The sequence below is a fragment of the Ananas comosus genome, linkage group 11, assembly GCF_001540865.1.
Source record: "Ananas comosus cultivar F153 linkage group 11, ASM154086v1, whole genome shotgun sequence".
NCBI classification, from domain to species: domain Eukaryota; kingdom Viridiplantae; phylum Streptophyta; class Magnoliopsida; order Poales; family Bromeliaceae; genus Ananas; species Ananas comosus.
In genome coordinates, this window is record NC_033631.1 from 12,145,133 (window position 1) to 12,164,114 (window position 18,982).

Genomic DNA, 18,982 nt, shown 5'->3' on the forward strand with positions numbered 1-18,982 from the left:
CGAAGATAATTTTTTGTTACAAAGCAACATCATAACATTTGTATTTGAACAATGACAAAGCATACAGAAAATATAATAATTATAAGTCTACTTCATAGGGGTATGCGTACATGCATGCAGCTGTGGCACACAAAGTTTAGTGACATAATCAACACACTCATTGTAGGCCATGCTTTGTGAGTGGGTCATTAGTTAACTTCAACTTTTCCATGCAAGGAAGCATAATGCAACAATATATATATATATAAAATTTATAGAGAGTCTGGCTGGGATACTATCGACAGCATGAAGTTATTGGTGTTATTAATGATATTCCAACCTAGTTCTATATATATATATATATGGTTTATTCAAATCACCACACATGTTAAGGGATTTTTCAATGGTTTGGTGCATTGTTCCAGGTACCACTGCTAGATGAGACTGTTGTTCCAAAACGCACACCAGAAAAGTGCTTGCCACGTTACACAATGATGATGAACACCTAAGGGATGCATCTAATTAACGTGCACATATTGGCGAACAAATACATCCTGGAAATGCTGGGGTTGGTACTACAGTACTATTCCTTTCCTCAAGAGGACAAATATATGTTATAGTTGCGAGAGTACTAATTAAGTACTCGAAAAAACAAAAAAAAAAAAAACCATGTACTGATAATTAACTTTGCTAACTAATAACTTTGTCTTCTAGATATTTTTTCCTTTCTAGTTCTTGCTTCTAAATAGTATGGTATTAGAGTCACTCATAAGCCTGAATTCAAATATCGTAACTCTTCTGTTACCTATTCTATGATTTCTATCATGCGTATGAGCACGCGCCGGCCAGATTACCTCCAACATGCATGTTTCCTCTCAGATAATCTCCTAATTGAGCAATATTTACCGCAGTCAAAATTTCGAACTCCTTTTGTTTGTAGCGTACGTCTGGATGATGCTTACTGGAGTAGAGAAATTAAATGTTTCGGGTACGAGCCCGACGAGCACGCGCAGTTGACAAATCAGTTTAGGGGTCGGGGGGATGCATTAATGGATGGGCAGAGAAGGGAGGGGAGGGGATACAGCGGGTGTGGCCACTGGGCAGTGATGGAGAAGCCATGGGAGGGCCACTGAAGGAGAATGTGACCTGGAGCAACTTGCGCGAGCACTGTGGACAGCACACATACGAGCATCCTTTGTCTTCGATATGTTAAGCACGAGGACAAAATGTGGGGTCTTGCATTTTGCTTCTTTTTTTCTTTTTTTTTTACAACTTTCAAGTAGTACATATCTTTAAATGGTTTCGTATCGTTCAATAAATAAGTCTAATCTAGTTTTTTTTATTCTTATTTTCAATTATTTCTGCTAGAAACTGGAAGTAGGGTCTGCGTGCGTGTCAATATTGATACTTATTGGTGGGTAGTTTTTTTTTAAAAAAAATAAAAAATGTGCGCGTGTTTGTGAAAGAAGCGGGTGCCCGTGTGACAGAAATCATCCGGTGCATATTGAATATCACAAGCATCTGGCGAAGATGGCAAGTTTGACTTAACAGTTCACTTTGTTTTCTTCTCTTTTTGATGGCTTATTAGCTTAGCTTCACGTGAATCGATTTGAGGTTCGACCCCGTGAAACTGCGTCGGTAAGCATCCTTACTGTTAAGGCTCAGTCTAGTATTACAAAAAAATTGCATTATATGTGACAAAAAATACAATAGACAAATAAGCAAGACGATCAAAACTAGACTTTGAATTTCCAATTCAAAGTCTAGTTACTTCACATTTTTAGTTAAATTTATTTTAAAAAAAAATAAGCAAGACGAGCAAGTTACTATCTCTCTCTCACACAGAAAAACAAAATAAAAAAAGAGCTTTTCAGTAAAGTTAAAACCAAAAAGTTTTCAAATAAAACTCCAGCCGTTTGAGCACCGAAGCTTTTTTTTAAACTAGACTTTCTAGTAAAAATTTTTCTGCAAGAATATTACTACGGAAGATTTATTCCTACAAACTCCTAGCAGTTCCATAACCACCACGGCAAACTACTTGGAAAAGTAACACAACAAAGAAAAACCATCACCTACCAATACCATCCCCAGCGCAAGTGGCAAAAAGACTTGGTGGTTGGTACCCGAGACCTAAGTTCGAATTCTAGTTGATTCACATTTCCAGCTAAATTTATTTCTAAATGAAATAAACGAAGCGGGTAGCATGCTACCTTTCTCTCTCTCAAAAAAAAAAAAAAAAAAAAAAACAAACAAACAAACAAACCATCAACCCACCCTCTTTATCTCGAAACGGAACATGGCAACCACGGCTCACAAGCTCCACCACCACCGCCACTGCCATGAAGCACTATCTGCAAATTCATAACTCCGCTCAATCAGTGTTCATTTTTAAAATTAGGTAACCAACATCCCGCCGTACAGGATAACTAGTAATTGTCTCACCATAGCTCTCAAACAAGAAAATGTGCCAGCCCAGCTGCGTAAATTGTCTCCTCACATGACTGAACAGCAAGAACAGGTGTTATTATACCAGCAAAAGTCACAATTAAGAGCAATCAGATTGATATAGAAAACTATTTGAGTGAGTAATCTAAAGGCGAAAACAATTGATAAGGTAATTAGATTGTTGCTTGTGCTAAAAGCCGATGTGTCTCAGTTCAAAGGCCCATTGTGGAAACCAAGAATTGTGATACAGACCTGCAAAAGTATGATGACAATGTACAAGTATATACCTATCATATCGAGGGACACTAATAAGCCCAAAGCGCTCCAGATTAGATGCTGAAGGTCACGAAGGGCATGCCATGGGAAACAGCCTGCACATAATAGGAATGAAGAAAAACGATGCAAACAGATACGATTAAACAGAAATAAATATGGTGGTGCACTTACCTTAATCTGCTCATTGAGACATGCTCATTTTATATCCATATTTCGCTGACCAAAGTTTATTTCTGAGTATCTGGTGAATTATTAGGAGAACATAGATAAGGAAACAAAAGATGCAAGCTGAGACACCATATGGTGCAAAAGTTAGAAAGATTAAAAGTATTCAACTTGATATCGCTGAGGATCATTAGTTCATTACTAACCTACGAGGTTTGTTCTGCCGTCAGCAGCATCTGAAATATAAACAACGAACAAACAGATAGTTACTAAATACAGATGATAACAGACACAGCTACAAATTAAATTTTTTATCAACTCATCAGAACATGCAATTTAAATAGGCGTGTGGTGTTTACCAGGTCTTTCCAGGGACTTCAATAATCCAGTAGCTTTGGTTGCACTAGTTTCCCTACAGTGACAACAAATTACGGTCAGGTTCAACAGTAGAGCATGTCAAACACATTAATAAAAGAAAAAAAAAAAACCTTCCTCAAAGGACGAGAAGCCAAATAAAAAAAATTGCAAATTTTGAGAAGGCGCCAAAGACCTAATTTAAGCAAAAAGATATTATAAATTCATTTTCTGGAAAACCCAATAAACATAGCTAGATTGACTGAAGAAAGAAAAGAAAAGTAATTAAATGTAGAGGAAAAAATAACAGCAAGCTATATAAACATTAGAAAATTTACCTGGAAGAAACAGATGAGGATGTTTGTCCTGAAGATCGCGTGTAGCAGCTACCGTCAAGAGCTATGTATGGCGGACAATAAGAAGCTCTTAGAGCCCCAGCTGCTCCTGCTAATACTGGCAACCTAACTTCAAAATTGGCAGAAAAAGAAACTTATAATGCGGTTATTGAAAGCATGTATTATAAGTAGCCTAAATTGTCGCTGTTATCTTAATCTCTAGAATTTCAATTTTCCAAATATAGAAGTCGTGAGTCTAGGAGAAAAAGGAGAACTGATTCATTACCAAGTCATTTCAGAATTGCCAAAACCAAGCTGAGGTTGAGCAACATATCCTGGCAGGGCCATACCAACAGTAGGAACACCATGATGCTGACCACTAAACTGCAAAACTGTAACACCAGAAGACAACCAAAAGAAACTGGAATAACTACCGAGTACATCCCCATATAGGTTCTCCACACAGTAGTGTCTTCAAAGAAGGTAAAGTTACAGGAAGCTTCCAACAAGCATCTAGAAAAACCTGGCAGGAGGCTGGAGTTCCAGGGAATCCTTGATCACCAATAAACTGAGCTCCACTGTGTAGGAAAGAGCCCCTTCCAGTTCCTTGGCTGCTAATTTTTCCCTTTCCAGCCAAAGGAGTCTTCAATTTATCTGACCCTGTAAGTGGGTCAGCTTCTTCATCTTCAACCAAACTTGTTGAGAAAGGTTTTGTAGGAGATGACATCTGATTTCCACCATTAGATTGCTGACTAAACTGCTGGGCAGACTTTCGTGATGCAAGCTGAATGGGTGGTTGGACTGGTCTCTGCCGAACAATTGGGACTTGACTTTGCAGTGCTTTACTGTTAGGAGACCCTCCAATGCTAACACCTCTCCCTTGAACCCTTAAATTCAAAGAAGATTGACCACCACAGATTGACGATAAAGTAAGCGCTGAAGAATACAGTAGTAAGCCAGCCATATTTTTCACACCAGCTGGTCAGAGAGAATCATCTACGTATAAACTACTGTGACAAACTGAATCAACAATTGCTTTCCCTCTCTGCAAGGAATCATTCAACTGCACGGAAGGTGAAGGAGCCCTGTTGGTGTTTCTACTTTGTGCAGTCTTTCTAAGGAAAGTAGAATCTGACAGAATTTCTAAAACAAAACATAACAAGTGGTTAGAAAGTGCAATCAATTTTTTTTCTGATGTTCATGTACCCATTTCAAACTAAGCTATAATTCAGATAAGGTTAGTACATTATTACCAAGAAATTATAGCCAACTCACTGCTTGTGTTGAGCTGCAGGAATCTTAGGGTTCTTTTTTGCTAGAGGTTAGTAATGCCTGGGACCTCTACCCCTCACAGTTTTCGAAGCACAGTTTTGACCGTTGCCATCGTTATAGTAACTGCGAGATCTGCTTCTGCCTCTGAAATACCCATCACCAGTACCATGTGTTCTGCTGCTGCCTCGGCCTCTAAACCGATCTTTCGACCTTCGCCTTTCCTAGTAAATAGAAATGATCTGACTGCTTTAAAGAAGCCAAACAGGAAGGTAATTTGAAAAGGGCATATCAAATGTTTGAAGAGAAAACCAATTAAGGAGCTCACTTCATCACAATGAGGATCCTACAAATTCATCTCTTCAAACCTATCATGAACCCAAGCATGTTCATCTTCCAAATCCCGTAGTTTCTGTTCAACAAACATTCTCCTGGTATAAGTGAGAGGAAAAGAGGGTCATTACACGATGTAGGTCATTCCGAGAGAATTTGCTTTCAAAATAGCAACTATCCCTGTTCTTTTTCTTTTATTTTCCTTTACTATGTCAAGCAGAGTAAAGTGGATAAGTCAAGTATTTCCTCTGACCTCTGTTATTCCCCAACATAATTGTGCGAAAAATCTAATAAATGATGCAATTTAACAACCCCGATCTCTCCACGAATGCTTTGAGGCTCACATCACAAGGATACATAAATTTAAGGAGACTCATTGCACAAAGAAGCTTCTTCAATCAAAACCAATTTGAACTAATGCTTATTGCTGTTTGATCATATAAGTATGAAGAGTATGATAACAATGCTATAGCACCGAAGAATGTGATAAAGCAATTGAGTTTTCCATCATCACCTCGCTGCAGCTCAAAGACTAAAGCACAAGCTTCAACAATACATACTACATAAAAAGATTTGCAAAGAGGGAAAAATCAAATCAAAAGCTGCAAAACTCGGAGGAACTCACCAATGCCGCCCCCTACCCTTCGCTTGAAATCGATCATCATGCATGTAGAATGCTCCACTAGTGGAGTGGGCACATCATAAGGCTCATTCTCCTTCTCCTCTTCCACCTGGTCGTTGCCTCGATCACCAAACTGTTTCCCATCTGAGCTCTCCCCTACCAATTCCAAACCCTCTCGCACATTAACGTGAACCCTTCCTTCAACACCGACACCGACAACGACACCGACACCGACACCGACACATTCTTCGTGCTCAGCTTCTTCTTCGTCCCCCTCCATTACTAGCTCCAATTCCTCCTCCTCCAAGTCGTCCTCATCCTCGTACACCTCCGCTTCCCCTTGCCCATCGGATTCCCCCTCAGATACAATCCCAGCTCTCGGATCCTTCCGCGCCACCTCCCCACCGTCCGTTCCCGCGCCGTCCTCGTCGTCGCTCGCCTCCCGGCGCCGCATCGACGGAAGCCGCGCGTCCTCGGGGTCGCTCTCGTACTCCACCTCCTCTTCCTCGACGGCCATCGATTGGTTCACGAAACCCAAACCCTAATCCAATTCCGAAGCAGGGATTGCAACACCAACCTGAGAATTCAACCAGAGACGGGTTCTACCCCGTCGATCGAGACAGGTAGGTGGAGTACGAAGCTACTCTAGGGTTTTGAGAATCGAGAACGGTGACTCCGAAGGAGCGAAATGGGAGAGAGGAGGAATCGGAGAGAAATGGGAGAGAGGAGGAATCGGAGACCTTGAAGAAGTGGAATAATAGAGAGAGCTGTAGTTTTGGAGCACAGCTGAATAGGAAAAATAATATTATAATAATAAATATAATAAGGCACGTTCGCAAATATTCTATTGTTGAGGGGGTTATGCGAAAATTTTAACCAAAAGAAAACTATGGTAACAACGAAGCGACCGCGGAGGAGAAAAGGAGTCTCTTTTCCATCGCATTTTTGAGCCTCGCTCGCGCCGCGCCCTCTTTCCTTCCCCTCGCTCAGGATGCTTATCTCCATCTCCTCCACGAAACCCTAGTCGATCGCATCTCCTAACCCGCCTCCATTGTTATGTTAAGATCTCTTCTCCGTGCCACCTCCTTTAGCTCCACACTCGCATCCTTCTCCTCCCACCTCAAACCCACTCGAATTATCCGTTTTAGAGCCATAACCTCTCTCAATCTCAACAAACACAGCGAATCCAGGAAACCCAACTCGAGTTGTGGCACCATGGCCGAGGTTTTGGAGATTTTGGGCCCCTTTCACCTCATCTTCCCCACCTCCGAGGTTCGCCTCTACGTGCGCATGCTTAGGAAATGCATCAGATCCAGGGATTCTTTCATGGGTAGTTTAGTTCACGCGCATGTGATCAAGCGCGGATTCAATTCGGATTTACTTGTATCGAATGTGTTGTTGGATATGTACGCCAAAGCTGGGACCTTGGTTGGTTGTGACAAACTGTTCGATGAAATGCCGGAGAGAGATTTGATATCATGGTGTACTTTGATTTCAGGTTTTGTTAATCATGGGTTTGATTTGGAAGCATTTCTGATCTTCAGGAGAATGTGTAGTGGCAGTTTGAAGCCGAATCGTTTTGTTATATCCTCTGTTTTAAAGGCGTGTGGGGGATCCAGAATTTTAGAACTGGGCCTCCTAGTTCGTGGGATAGTCATTAAATCTGGACTATTTGTTGATAGATTTGTAGAGGTTGGGTTTGTTGATATGTACGCTAAATGTGGAGATGTGGAAAGCGCTCTCAAGTTGTTCTATGAAATTCCCATTAAGAGTCCAGTTGCTTGGAATGCGATGATTTCAGGTTTTGTTCAGAATGGATATTTCATTGAGGGTGCCAAACTTTGTCGGGATATGTGCCGTGTTGGGTTATTCATGGACTTGGTCACATTGAGAATAGTTGCAAACATTGCTGCTGTTCTTGAGATGTTTGAGTTCTGCAAAAATCTTCATGTTTACGCTATTAAGGTTGGATTGAGCACTGATAGTTTTGTTGTTGCCGAGCTGGTAAAATTACTAACCAATGTAGGTGAAGTAGAATATATGGGAAAGCTTTTCAGTTTGGTCAAAAGGCCTGAAACATCCTTGTATTCTTTAGTTATCTCAGGTTACCATTTACACGGCTACAGGGAAGAAGCTGTAAAACTTGCAGAAGCCCTTCTTTCATTGGATCCTAATTTAAGGGAAGGGGATTCTGTTGCAGTGCTTAATCTGTGCCTTTCAAAAGGGGAGATTATGCAGCTCCATGCTCGCGTATTTAAAGCCAGGCAATTCTCTTATCTTTCGGTCGGCAACACTTTAATCTCTTTGTACTCCAAAATTGGGGAGATGACGGATGCTGGTGAAATTTTTAGAGAGATGCCAGCAAATGATGCCATTTCATGGACGACAATAATGGCAGGTTATGTTCAGAATCTTCAATTTGGAAAAGCACTTGATACTTTAAGAGCTTTCAGAAAAACTGGAATACAGTTAGACCAATATTGTCTAGCTACTATCATCAATACTTGCACTGGACTACAAGATATAAGTAAAGGCAAACAGATTCATTCATTGGTCATTATACTTGGATTAGCATTCTCTGATTTTATCACAGCATCTTTACTTCACATGTACGCAAAATGCGGGTTCATTGAGGTCGCTGCTAAGTTGTTCTCTTGCTCGTTATCACCACAGAATATAGTCTTGAAGAATATAATGCTTTCTGGGTATTGCTGGAATTCTCAGCCAGAAAAGGCCGTTCTGCTTTTCTTCAGGGAGTGCCAGTCTGGTCTTGTTCCTGACCAGTTCACTTATTCTACTGCTCTCAATGCTTGTGCTGATGTAAGGGCAAAGGAGGCTGGTGAGCAGATTCACTGCTGTGTGGCTAAGAGTGGTTTTGAATCTTCAGATGTTATAGTTGGGAATGCTATTATAAACCTCTATATGAAATGTGGATGCCTCGCTAATGCTTGTAAATTTTTCTACAGCATGAAAAGTTGCAACACAAACTCATATGCAATGTTAATGTTAGGTTATATACAGAACAGATGTAGCAGCGAAGCTCTCCAACTGTTCTCTAGGATGCAACAAAGTGGCTTGCGAGCTAACCCAGTAGCTTTTGCTAGACTATTAAGGGGTTGTGCTGATTTATCAGCTATTGATCTTGGAAAACAAGTACATGCTTCTATTATAAAGATGGGTATGGTTTCAGATGTCTACATCGATAATGCGCTGGTGGGAATGTATGCAAAATCAGCAGTTAGGGACGAAGCACTAGAAACTTCAGAAGAGCTGTCAATGAAAGATGATCAAGTTTGTGATTTAATAGATAATGAATTTTCTCAAGCTGAGGAAACAGAAAACAACCTCAAAGCGTTTGGACTATTTACATTGCAGGAAGTGGAACAAAATCATGGTTGCAATGAAGATATCACAAACCATAATTCAAGTGTCACTTCAAAGATCTTCGAAACATTTCTACCTGTGACTGTGATTCGAAGGAATCTCAAGTTTAATTCGTCAGTGGTGAACATAATGAATAAAGTAAATGACGACTGTATGATTGAAGAGAATAATGTCTTTGACAAGATATTAGCTAAAGAAGTCGTTCTCAAAAACTCTACTGGTTTGGAATGTGCAGGAAATGAGCGTGCATCTGTTAATTTCTTCAACATTATGCAGGAGGATAGTGTCATTTCAGATCAAATTCTTTTAGTTGTCTTCTTTGGTGATAGCTATCTTAAGATGTTCGAGAAAATTAACAGTTTGAAGATTTTGAAGAGATCAGACTATAGAAATAAGGGCTTGTTTAGTTCGGTCAGGGGTTCTGCAGTGACTGCTGTTTGAGTTGTGGTATTTGAACAAGCATTGACAACTTTTTTCATTAAAATCCCCTAGGAGTTTCCTGCCACACCAGAAGCAAAAGCTTCAAAATGGAGTCCTGCATTTGGGATCTCTAAGCTGGTTTCAGCGTTATGTCATAGCAAAAAGCTTTAGACTTTTTGTTTATCAAACACCTAGCTGCAGGCTTTTGGAAGTTGAGAAGTTGTTCCAAAGTCAAGCAATACGGGCACTTTATGGAGTATCACTATGCGGGCTTGCTTGATGACAATAAACAGCAGGAAGGCATAAAGGCCGTTGAGAATAAATGCCAGCAGGAAGGTGAGAAAGGCCATGTCTGATCAAATGCTTAAGTCTATCTCTGCTCTTTAAGAAGAAGATACACTGAATCTAGAGCGAAAGACGACTTTGCGTGTCCCTTATGAAGATGAATAGATGGTATATAGGACAGGAAAAGAAAGGAGAACACTGTAGTTTGTCATGGATAAAAGAGGGAATGGCGTGCATACTTGTGAATTGAGAAAAGGAGTTCTGGAAACTCCTATGTTTTGGCGGTTATTCATCCTTGGCAGGCTAAATTTGATTGGAATTGGTCAACAAAAGCAAACCCAAGCAAGTGCGAAATAGTCTAACTGTTGATTAAGTGCTACAACTCCTTTGTTTCACAACTGGATCTATGTTTCTTTCAGGCGCGGATGCAGCATTGAAGCTGTGGCACGTAGAGGTCTTTCAATTTATAGCAGACAAATGGCTTCTGAGAAGCTGCTGCAAGCAACCAAGCACAACCGACATTGGCTAAGTTAATGGTATTCTAAGATAGACAATCTACTATTTTTAAATGCTGATGTTGCTCTATAAATGCTCTAATTGTATCTTTGTAATGGCTCTTTTTTCTTTCGGGGTAGAAAACACACTTCCTGTTTTGCAATTCTTATCAAATGCAACTAAACTGCTAAATGGAATTACCGGTTACCTGAGCTATTCACATAAAAGATGTAGGGACACCAAATATACAGAAATGCAATCGACAAATATCTTCCTCCTAAATTCTGTATATAGATAGTGCACCGTCACTCCATTAGATTCCATATGTTTCGGTTGGATTGGTTGTATAGCTCATACATGAGTTGGGTGTGGCATGTACTCGCAAATTCTTAGACTCTGCAGTAGTAGTAATGCGGTACTCTAATTTGTCTTTCTGTCGCAGGTGTGGAAATCATGGCTTAGAAAAGAAGCAAAAATCAACACTGAACACAGGCACTGGAATTGGAGGCACCCCTTCCCTAATTGTCATTACTGACTCGGACATGGTTTTACTAATGAAAACTTAGTAAGATGCCGTATTGAAGCCTACTTCTGCAATCTAAACAAACATATGTTTTAGTTAATCAAGTCATTCGCTGCTTTTTTTTTTCATTTTCTGAATCTGCCTGCTTTTTACCAAAAACTGAGCTTCTCAACTTTTTGATTGTGGTTAGAAGTAATTCATTCACTACATCAGGATATTTCTCCTTTTGTTTTCTGAGCATTGAACTTGGTGGCATCATATGTAGAGTGGATTGTTGCTACCTCCAGCTTATAAACTCCCATTATTTTCGCCAGTATTCTTTCTTATTCTGATAATTTATGGCTCTTGTGCTTTGACGCAGGTGCCGACTCAACAATCTGGGCCAAAAGTTCAAAGAATCATATCAAGTTCAATATGTAGTTTGAGTGTGTGATCGCAAATGCTTCGGCGCCGCCTTGCAATAGAATTTTCTGTGTCTAAAGACTATTGTTAGCTAATAATGACATTGTTTCTGTAGTCTCTCAATGGACAAATCTCAATTTGATTATAATCCACATGAAATTTGCTAGTTATTTTTTTTATTTTTTTCATTTTTTTTCTTTGAATGCCTTGGGCCAGAGTTTTGGACCGTCACGTTCTTGGGCCTGAAAATCCAAAGCTGAAAAGAATTTGGACCCGGCCTATAAACTGATACTGATTTAAGGTACAATATGTGTTGCAGTTCCACGTTATTGGGCCCGAAAAGCAAAGCCGAGTATATTTCGGACCGGATCTATGCGTGGACTCTGTGGAACAGTATATATAAGTCCGAGTCCAACATGACCTGAGTCACACAATCACTAGATACACAAAATAAAGAAGGAAAAGCACTTCATTTCACAGCAGAAATCATCTTCTGCATGTGGTGATAAAGCAATGTTACAGCTCTCTTATCTTTGCCTTCAAAGGTAGGTACAGTTCAATGACGTGAAAAAAAACAATGGCACAATTGATGGAGATTTTGCACTTGAATCCAACAATTTCCAAATCGATAAATATTCTCGAATATGATCGAATTACGTCCGAGGAGCAATAATACCCTTTCAGCCCAAATCTCCCATCTCAAAATACCTCCTCATTAGAAGCTGAACTGTTGTTGCAGAAACCGATATCTCCGTTATGGCTTCTTAAGTTCGCAATTGTTTTCTTTCAAATTATTGTGGTGAGATAACCTGAAGATATCTTCTCAACTTAGAATGAGATGTGCCCCACCCAAATGTGCTCTGATCCACACTAACAAACCTCTTATGATTTTGATCTATGCTCGATCCTCCTTGTTTCTTGATTCTTGGAGATTAAACCGGCACGCTGTTACTGCATCATTAACAGAGAGGAAAACCCAATCCTGTCCGACTAGTTCGATGAACCCGGATGACATTAACTTATCTGCGACCTCTAGCCTAGGATTCACTAAAGCCATCTGCATATACAAAGAAGTTTTACTAGTTTGCGTAAATAAATATACATATATATATATATATATATATATATATTGTTTTAACACCATTTTAGATTCACTTCACTTTTGAATGTATATTTTTACCTGGATCCCCCTTCTATCAAGGTTTGCGTGGACTTCATTTAGCATCCCAATACCAGAGTTGTCGATGGATGTCACACCTGCACACCACATGTCTTAAAATGTTAAGTCAAATGAAATTCAGGGATTGAATTATTAAAATTTTAGACTTTGAGAAAATAGGGTCAAAATTTGAGGGACTATTTAAATCTAATAAACAGAATCAAGAGTAACAATGCTGGTATTACTTTTTAGATGCTATTAATTTGATTAATTTTGGTACAAGCATGTGCTATTAATTTTCAAACTTTGTCAAGGTAAAAGTAGGAACAAGCAAACAAAGTTTACCGCCGATTTCAACAATAACATGATGTATATCTTCTCCATTCTTCTTGCGAACGCTCTCTTCGTCTTCTAACCATCTTGTTATCCTGACATATTTATGGGACAAAAGATGATTTAAGAACTTAACAAGAAATAAACTTTGAACAAAGTTACAGCACTTTTTTTCTTTTACCTTTCCCTTAAATAACCAGCATTTGCAAAGTAGATAGGAGAGCCCAGTTTCAAGATGAGGATATTTGGGAGACTAAGTGAATCAGGATATTGCTTTGCATCGCGGAACAATTCCGTTCCTCTTATGTTTCCGAGCCTGCATGTTGTAGGTCTAGCTACATATAACAATGCCCTAATTATCGACAAACCTACCTGTCGAAAAGAAACACAAAATTGATTACTATACGACATCGAATAAACCGAACCATGTACCCAAATCTCCTGCTTTGGTTGTACCTCTAAGATTTGTAGTTTAAACTTTAAAATTATGAGCAGGGACTAGTCCTTACCGAAAAACTGAGACCGATAACCATAGAGAAGAGCACGACACCGAGAAAGGCAACCATGCATATGCAAAAGTCGAACTTGTCCACTTTGAAGAGGCGTCGGAACTCCTTGATTTCGATAAGCCCAATCATGGCGACAACAATGATCGCAGCGAGGGCCACCAAGGGAGTGTACTTGAAGAGAGGAGCCAAGAACAGCAAAACCATCATTATGCATATCGACATCACCACATTGGACATCGCGGTCTTACACCCCGCGTGGAAATTCACAGCCGACTTCGAAAAGGGACCTGAAAAAATGCTATGCCTGTTTGAATGAGTAATAGAGGAAATCACATAGATGACTACATTCTGAAAATGAATGAGCATCAGTGACACGAACAGCTTAAGAAGAAAGAGAACCATTTTCGATTCACGGGGAAATAAATTTGGCAAATTAAGTACCTGTTGTGAGATAACACGAAGTAAAAGAACCGACGATGTTCATGATCCCGAAAGCTACCATCTCCTTGTTCCCGTCTATCTGTTCATTTTTCATCAAAGCTAAGCTTCTCCCCACTGCTATTCCTTCCTGAAATAGTTGAATAATGCGGTAATCATAAGTTTTTATTACAAAAAAAAAACTTAAAAAATGCTTAGAAATGTATTATAGTAAGGAACCAATCGAATTTCTGTTCTTACCGCGAGAGCTAGGAATCCTGAAAGTAGCCCTGCTTTTATGGCAGTGGTAAGGTGGCGAGATTGGAAATTCAAGTCAGAAATTGAGATCGGATTAAGCCCTTTCTTCAGATCACCAACCTGTCGAAAACATTTATAACATGACAATCAACATTGATGCCCAAAACTAGGTTTGCTTCAATTAACAAGGATCATACAAAAAATTTCAGACCAATATAGCACAATAACATATCATCTACACAGATATTTGTTTGATCCTTTTAAGCTAGTCCTAAAGTCACCTTAATCTAGGCACATCAAAAATGAAACATTCTAGGTGTAACTATTAAATGTTTAAGCTCTGTTGCAAATTCTACATAACCACCAACTCAAATCCATGTTTTTTTTTTTGTGACAAAGTAAATGGCACTTCAAAGTTCCAAGGACCACATTTGCATTGTCATTGTAGCCAGTGGAAATGTAAAATGTCACCAACTAAAGTGCCTAAGAGCTATGTACACCCTTCCAAAACATTCAAAAAGGCAAAAAAAAAAAAAGAAAAAAAAAAGAAAAAAAAAAGGAAATAACAAATAAGAATATACTTAACTATAGGGATCCCATGTTCCTCTCCATGCACAAGATAAGCAAAGATACCACCAATTACAACAACCAGTAGAGGGGCAATTGCTGACACCCAGAATAGCTTTGGCACCTTTGTTTTCTGCATTTATTTATTCCCAAAACCATTAAATTTTTCCATTTTAAACTCAACTATATAAGATGAGGCTTAATATATGCTTGGTAGATTCAAAATCATTTAGTTTTTTTTATAGAAAGGAATATAGATGATTTGGTAGGTTTAAACATAAAGAAAAAGATTATTATTATATATATTAAAAGGAGATTTATGTGTTGAGTTGGATTCCCCACTTACCAGGTGCCGAGAGAGGAGCAAAAAGAAGAGGAAGCATATCCCAAGAACGAAGCTTTCCCATCTCCACTGCAAATAAAAAGGGGGGGAAAAAAGAGAAAAATAAGGTTAAAGTAACAACTTAAAATTGGAATTATTCACACTTGACATATCAGTGTAATCTCATTCCTTTTACAGGTTATTTAATTCAAATAAGAAGCGCATTAACTCAGTGTGGATCACTCGGATAGTAGGTTAATTTTTTATTATTTATTTACTTGTATTATTGAGTTGTCATCTGAATTTTAAAAATAAAAAATACCCACTTAAACAATATGACTTTGAGATCAGAAACAGCAAATAGAAAATAAACAATTCAGATAGTTTTGTATTACGTTCATAACTCACAAGGTAATCTCAAAATAAGGTATTCTCAGCTCAAGTTCGTCGTCTCGATTCAACATTAACTATTTCATAACTTGACTCAGATCTGAGTACGTCTTATGCAGCCTCTCTCATGTACCAGAAATGTGATTTGCAATTAGTATTTTGGACGCATGCATGAACCAATTATATAATTTTATATATATATATATATATATATATATATATAAAATAATTAGCAGTATATTAGCAACTTTTATAGAAACTCTTTTAGGGTTGACTTAGTCTACTTGGGTCAATAAGTGGGCCGAGAATCTAAGACTCGTGGCGTTGACATAAACATCAACAAATGTACACCAACATCAATGGGCCCCACAAGTTGCTCTAGATTACGACACGGCTATTATACACCGTACTGGCCCGCGTGGAAGCCTCACACCAAAGAGCTGCATTTTGATTCAGGAGAAACTGCTTATGCACCAAGTGCACCTGCACCGTGGGTCGCAACTCTCTTAACCTTTAATTCTACCAAATACTTTTATTAACTCACTCCAATTTAGAAACTTAAGCCATTAAAATTGTACCAAATATATATTATTCAATATCTATTTTAATTATTATGACATGTGAAACTAATATTTATTTCGATAAACGTACTAAAAAACCTTCCTCCTATATATTTTAATTTTTAATATATACTTATGCTCATTTGCAACTATTATATTTTTTTTCTACAGGTAAATTGCATTGTTACCCCCTGAACTTTTGGCGAAATTTTACTTTACCCCTCAAACTCCTAAAATGGACATCTAATATACTAAACTCTAAAATTTCATTCGCTTTATCCATTCCGTCAGTTTTCGGTTAACAGAGCTTGACGGAAAACTAACGGAAGGGATAATATGAATGAAATATTAGAGTTTAGAATGTTAAATATCTATTTTAGGAGCTCGAGAGGTAAAGTGAAACTTTGTCAAAAGTTCAGACGGTAACAATGCAATTTACCCTTTTTTCTAAGGTAACGTAAAATCAATATCTGACTTTGTGATGAGAATACTGATCAATTGCTCTAGTCGCAGTTTCCTCAAAATCTACATGAATAAATTTCCCTCTCAATGATAACAACAAGTGCAAAAACTTGTAAAAAACATCAAGGAAAAAGTAGATAAGGGCTTCTCAACCACCTCTTATCAGGAAAGAAAAATATATGGGAAACTACAATTGGGCCAAACAAAGCACAAAATTTTTTCAAAGTTTGTATAGTGCAGAATCGTGTGATTGATTAGAACCCATTTGAAAAGTTGGTCTTGTCTTTTGAAAGTTTGTATATATATATTGTATATATATATATATATATATATATATATATATATATAGAGAGAGAGAGAGAGAGAGAGAGAGAGAGAGAGAGAGAGAGAGAGAGACGTGTGACTATAATCCAATTGAAAATTTGGACCCATTTCGTAATCATCAAACTCTATACTGCGACCAATTCTACAACAAGGATCGCGGTCATTGATTTTTTCTTTTTCTTTCCATCAGCATCTTCGTTAACTTTTCGTTAAACCATATACAAAAAACTTCCACATAATTCACGTATACTTTATCGAACATCTACTTTAGTACATTGTGTTTTACTGAGTTTTCACTTTAATATCTTACAGTTTTAATTTTGTCACTAATTTAACGAAAAAATTAACATAAATAGTAACGAAAAGAAAAAAATAAAACCACAAGTAAAAAATTACAGGAATGATATTTGAAGAGTTTTCTATTATTTACGAATATATGAATAATATAACAAATAAAGGAAGTTTCTATTTTGGGTAGATACGGGGTATTATACTTTTGTATGACCATTAATAGCAGTAGTAGTGTGTATAGGGGTAACGTTGGACGGTTGTAGCGCCCCCCGTACGCCGCTAAAACAGTTACTTTGTACTTATCCAAAACACCCCAAAATACAAATAATATCAAATTAACCCCCGAAAATGAGTTAATTATAATTAGGCATTATATAATTTAGAATAACCAGCAAGGAAATTAATAATTGAGAAATCCCGGGTTATTAATTATTGAACTTACCTCGTGTCTATAGAAGAAAATGGAGTGCATAACCGAAACCAAATCCGTTTTGGTGGTGAAATGCTTCATCCCAAGCATCCCCTTCAACTGCTGCAAAATTATTATCGTCGCTGTCCCTCCCATAAATCCCGTTATCGTCGAACGGGATAAAAAATCCACCAATATCCCTAACCTTCAATTATAATAAAATAAGTAATAATTATAATTATGATTGTGAAAGGGTAAAGGATTTAATTAATAGTTGATATATATTCTGAGATTTCAAGTTTGAATCTTAGCTGATTCATATTTACAGTTAAGTTTATTTCTAAAATTATAATTGTGATTAAGTTAATTAATTACCTGTGCTAATTAAATTAAATATGTTCATGACCCACCTGAAGATCCCTAACACGGCTTGCATAACTCCGGTGAAGAACGCCGCGGTGTAGAACGTGTTGAGGTACAGCTGCGGGTCCTCCGCCGCGGGCACGTCCGCGCCGATGATCGACGCGAGGAGCAGCGACGCCGCCGCCACCGTCCCCACCGCCAGGTTCTTAGAGCTTCCGAACACCGCGTAGATCAGCGGCGGCACGAAACTCGAATCTATTACAACAATCATTTCGAATCCGTATGTATGTTATTAATTATTACTTTGTTATTGTCAAAGTTTTCTATAGGACGCGCCCTACGTGTGCAGTATCATATATATGGCGGCATTTCAATAGCGTGACTTACAGAGGCCGATGATCGGCGGGAGGTTGGCGAGGCGGGCGTAGCTGATGCCCTGGGGGATGGCGAGGCTGGCGATGGTGACGCCGGCGAGGAGGTCGTAGCGGAAATTGGAGAGGGTGTACTTGGGGCCCCATTCGAGGATCGGGACAAAGTACTGGAGCACTCTGAAGACCCGGGCGCCGGCCGGGAGGTCGCCGAGCCCGCCGAATGGGTTGTCGGGGAAGAAGGTCTCCGTAAGATCGGATTTCAGGGCTTTTGCGAACGGCCGCTTCGCCGACAGGTTGACCCACTGGTGGGGATGCTGGTGATGATCTCCAGTTGTTGTTCCCATGGAGGAGAGAGAAACAAGAGAGAGAGAGAGAGAGAGAGAGAGAGAGAGAGAGAGAGATGGTTACGGAGAGGTGGGTGGTGTGGGGGTGTTGGGGTGGGAACGTATGGGATATATATAGAAGGTGGAAAATTGATGGAGACCCCCTCAGATATTATACAATTTTGAAGGGTCCATCGTAACTGTTTAAGTCTTTTTTTGGTTTTTTTTTCTAAAAAAAGATTATCAAAGTTATTCAAAATTTTATCATATCTCATAACATACTTGGGACATATAAATAAATAAATAAATAAATATATATATATATATATATTTCAAAATGGCACTTTATCAAGGGGTGGGAGGTGGACACGTGGCCGTGAGAGGGAGGGGCAAACCCCGGATTAGTAGAAGAGCGCGCGCGTTTCCCAGTATAGGTTGAGAGAACCGGATTTGGATAAATATGGATAAAGAGGGGGAGAGAAGGATGAGAGGGGATAACGCATGACGTACGTCATAATGTACCCAATAACGTCCCCAACGCTCACAAATGTTTCACTCGTTTTGACGGATAAGGAACCAAAATTTTCATTTCATCCACACTTTAACCGACTAAATTATGGGCCACATTCGAATAAAT

The 18,982-nt window shown here is 38.8% G+C and overlaps 2 protein-coding genes and 1 pseudogene across 3 annotated transcripts; 1 reads left to right on the plus strand and 2 right to left on the minus strand.

The window, feature by feature from the left end:
- LOC109717195 lies at window positions 1,927-6,548 on the minus strand (annotated as a pseudogene).
- On the plus strand, window positions 6,644-11,466 carry LOC109717219 (putative pentatricopeptide repeat-containing protein At3g25970). Of its 2 annotated transcripts, XM_020242891.1 has the most exons (4): window positions 6,644-10,213; window positions 10,287-10,403; window positions 10,805-10,927; window positions 11,247-11,466. In XM_020242891.1, the coding sequence occupies exon 1, from the start codon at window positions 6,835-6,837 to the stop codon at window positions 9,601-9,603; it is 2,769 nt and encodes a 922-aa protein (XP_020098480.1). In that variant the 5' UTR covers window positions 6,644-6,834; the 3' UTR covers window positions 9,604-10,213; window positions 10,287-10,403; window positions 10,805-10,927; window positions 11,247-11,466. The 2 variants fall into 2 exon arrangements, with proteins under 2 accessions (XP_020098480.1, XP_020098479.1); XM_020242890.1 differs by having other exon boundaries at window positions 6,644-10,403.
- LOC109717221 (probable sulfate transporter 3.5) lies at window positions 11,739-18,455 on the minus strand. The gene is made up of 12 exons (XM_020242892.1): window positions 18,039-18,455; window positions 17,699-17,906; window positions 17,322-17,493; window positions 14,877-14,942; window positions 14,550-14,663; window positions 13,967-14,083; window positions 13,730-13,856; window positions 13,289-13,575; window positions 12,961-13,151; window positions 12,792-12,874; window positions 12,468-12,544; window positions 11,739-12,344 (listed from the first exon to the last, which is right to left on the minus strand). The coding sequence occupies exons 1-12, from the start codon at window positions 18,364-18,366 to the stop codon at window positions 12,183-12,185; spliced, it is 1,932 nt and encodes a 643-aa protein (XP_020098481.1). The 5' UTR covers window positions 18,367-18,455; the 3' UTR covers window positions 11,739-12,182.

Bases quoted from the DNA above. Each gene is read 5' to 3' on its own strand.
- LOC109717219 (XM_020242890.1), top strand. From the start codon at position 6,835: ATGTTAAGATCTCTTCTCCGTGCCACCTCCTTTAGCTCCACACTCGCA.
- LOC109717221 (XM_020242892.1), bottom strand. From the start codon at position 18,366: ATGGGAACAACAACTGGAGATCATCACCAGCATCCCCACCAGTGGGTC. The intron at 14,943-17,321 runs GTAAGTTCAATA...TTTTATTTGCAG, and splicing joins TTTTCTTCTATAGACACGAG to TGGAGATGGGAAAGCTTCGT. The intron at 13,576-13,729 runs GTACTTAATTTG...GCATTTTTTCAG, and splicing joins TTCGTGTTATCTCACAACAG to GTCCCTTTTCGAAGTCGGCT.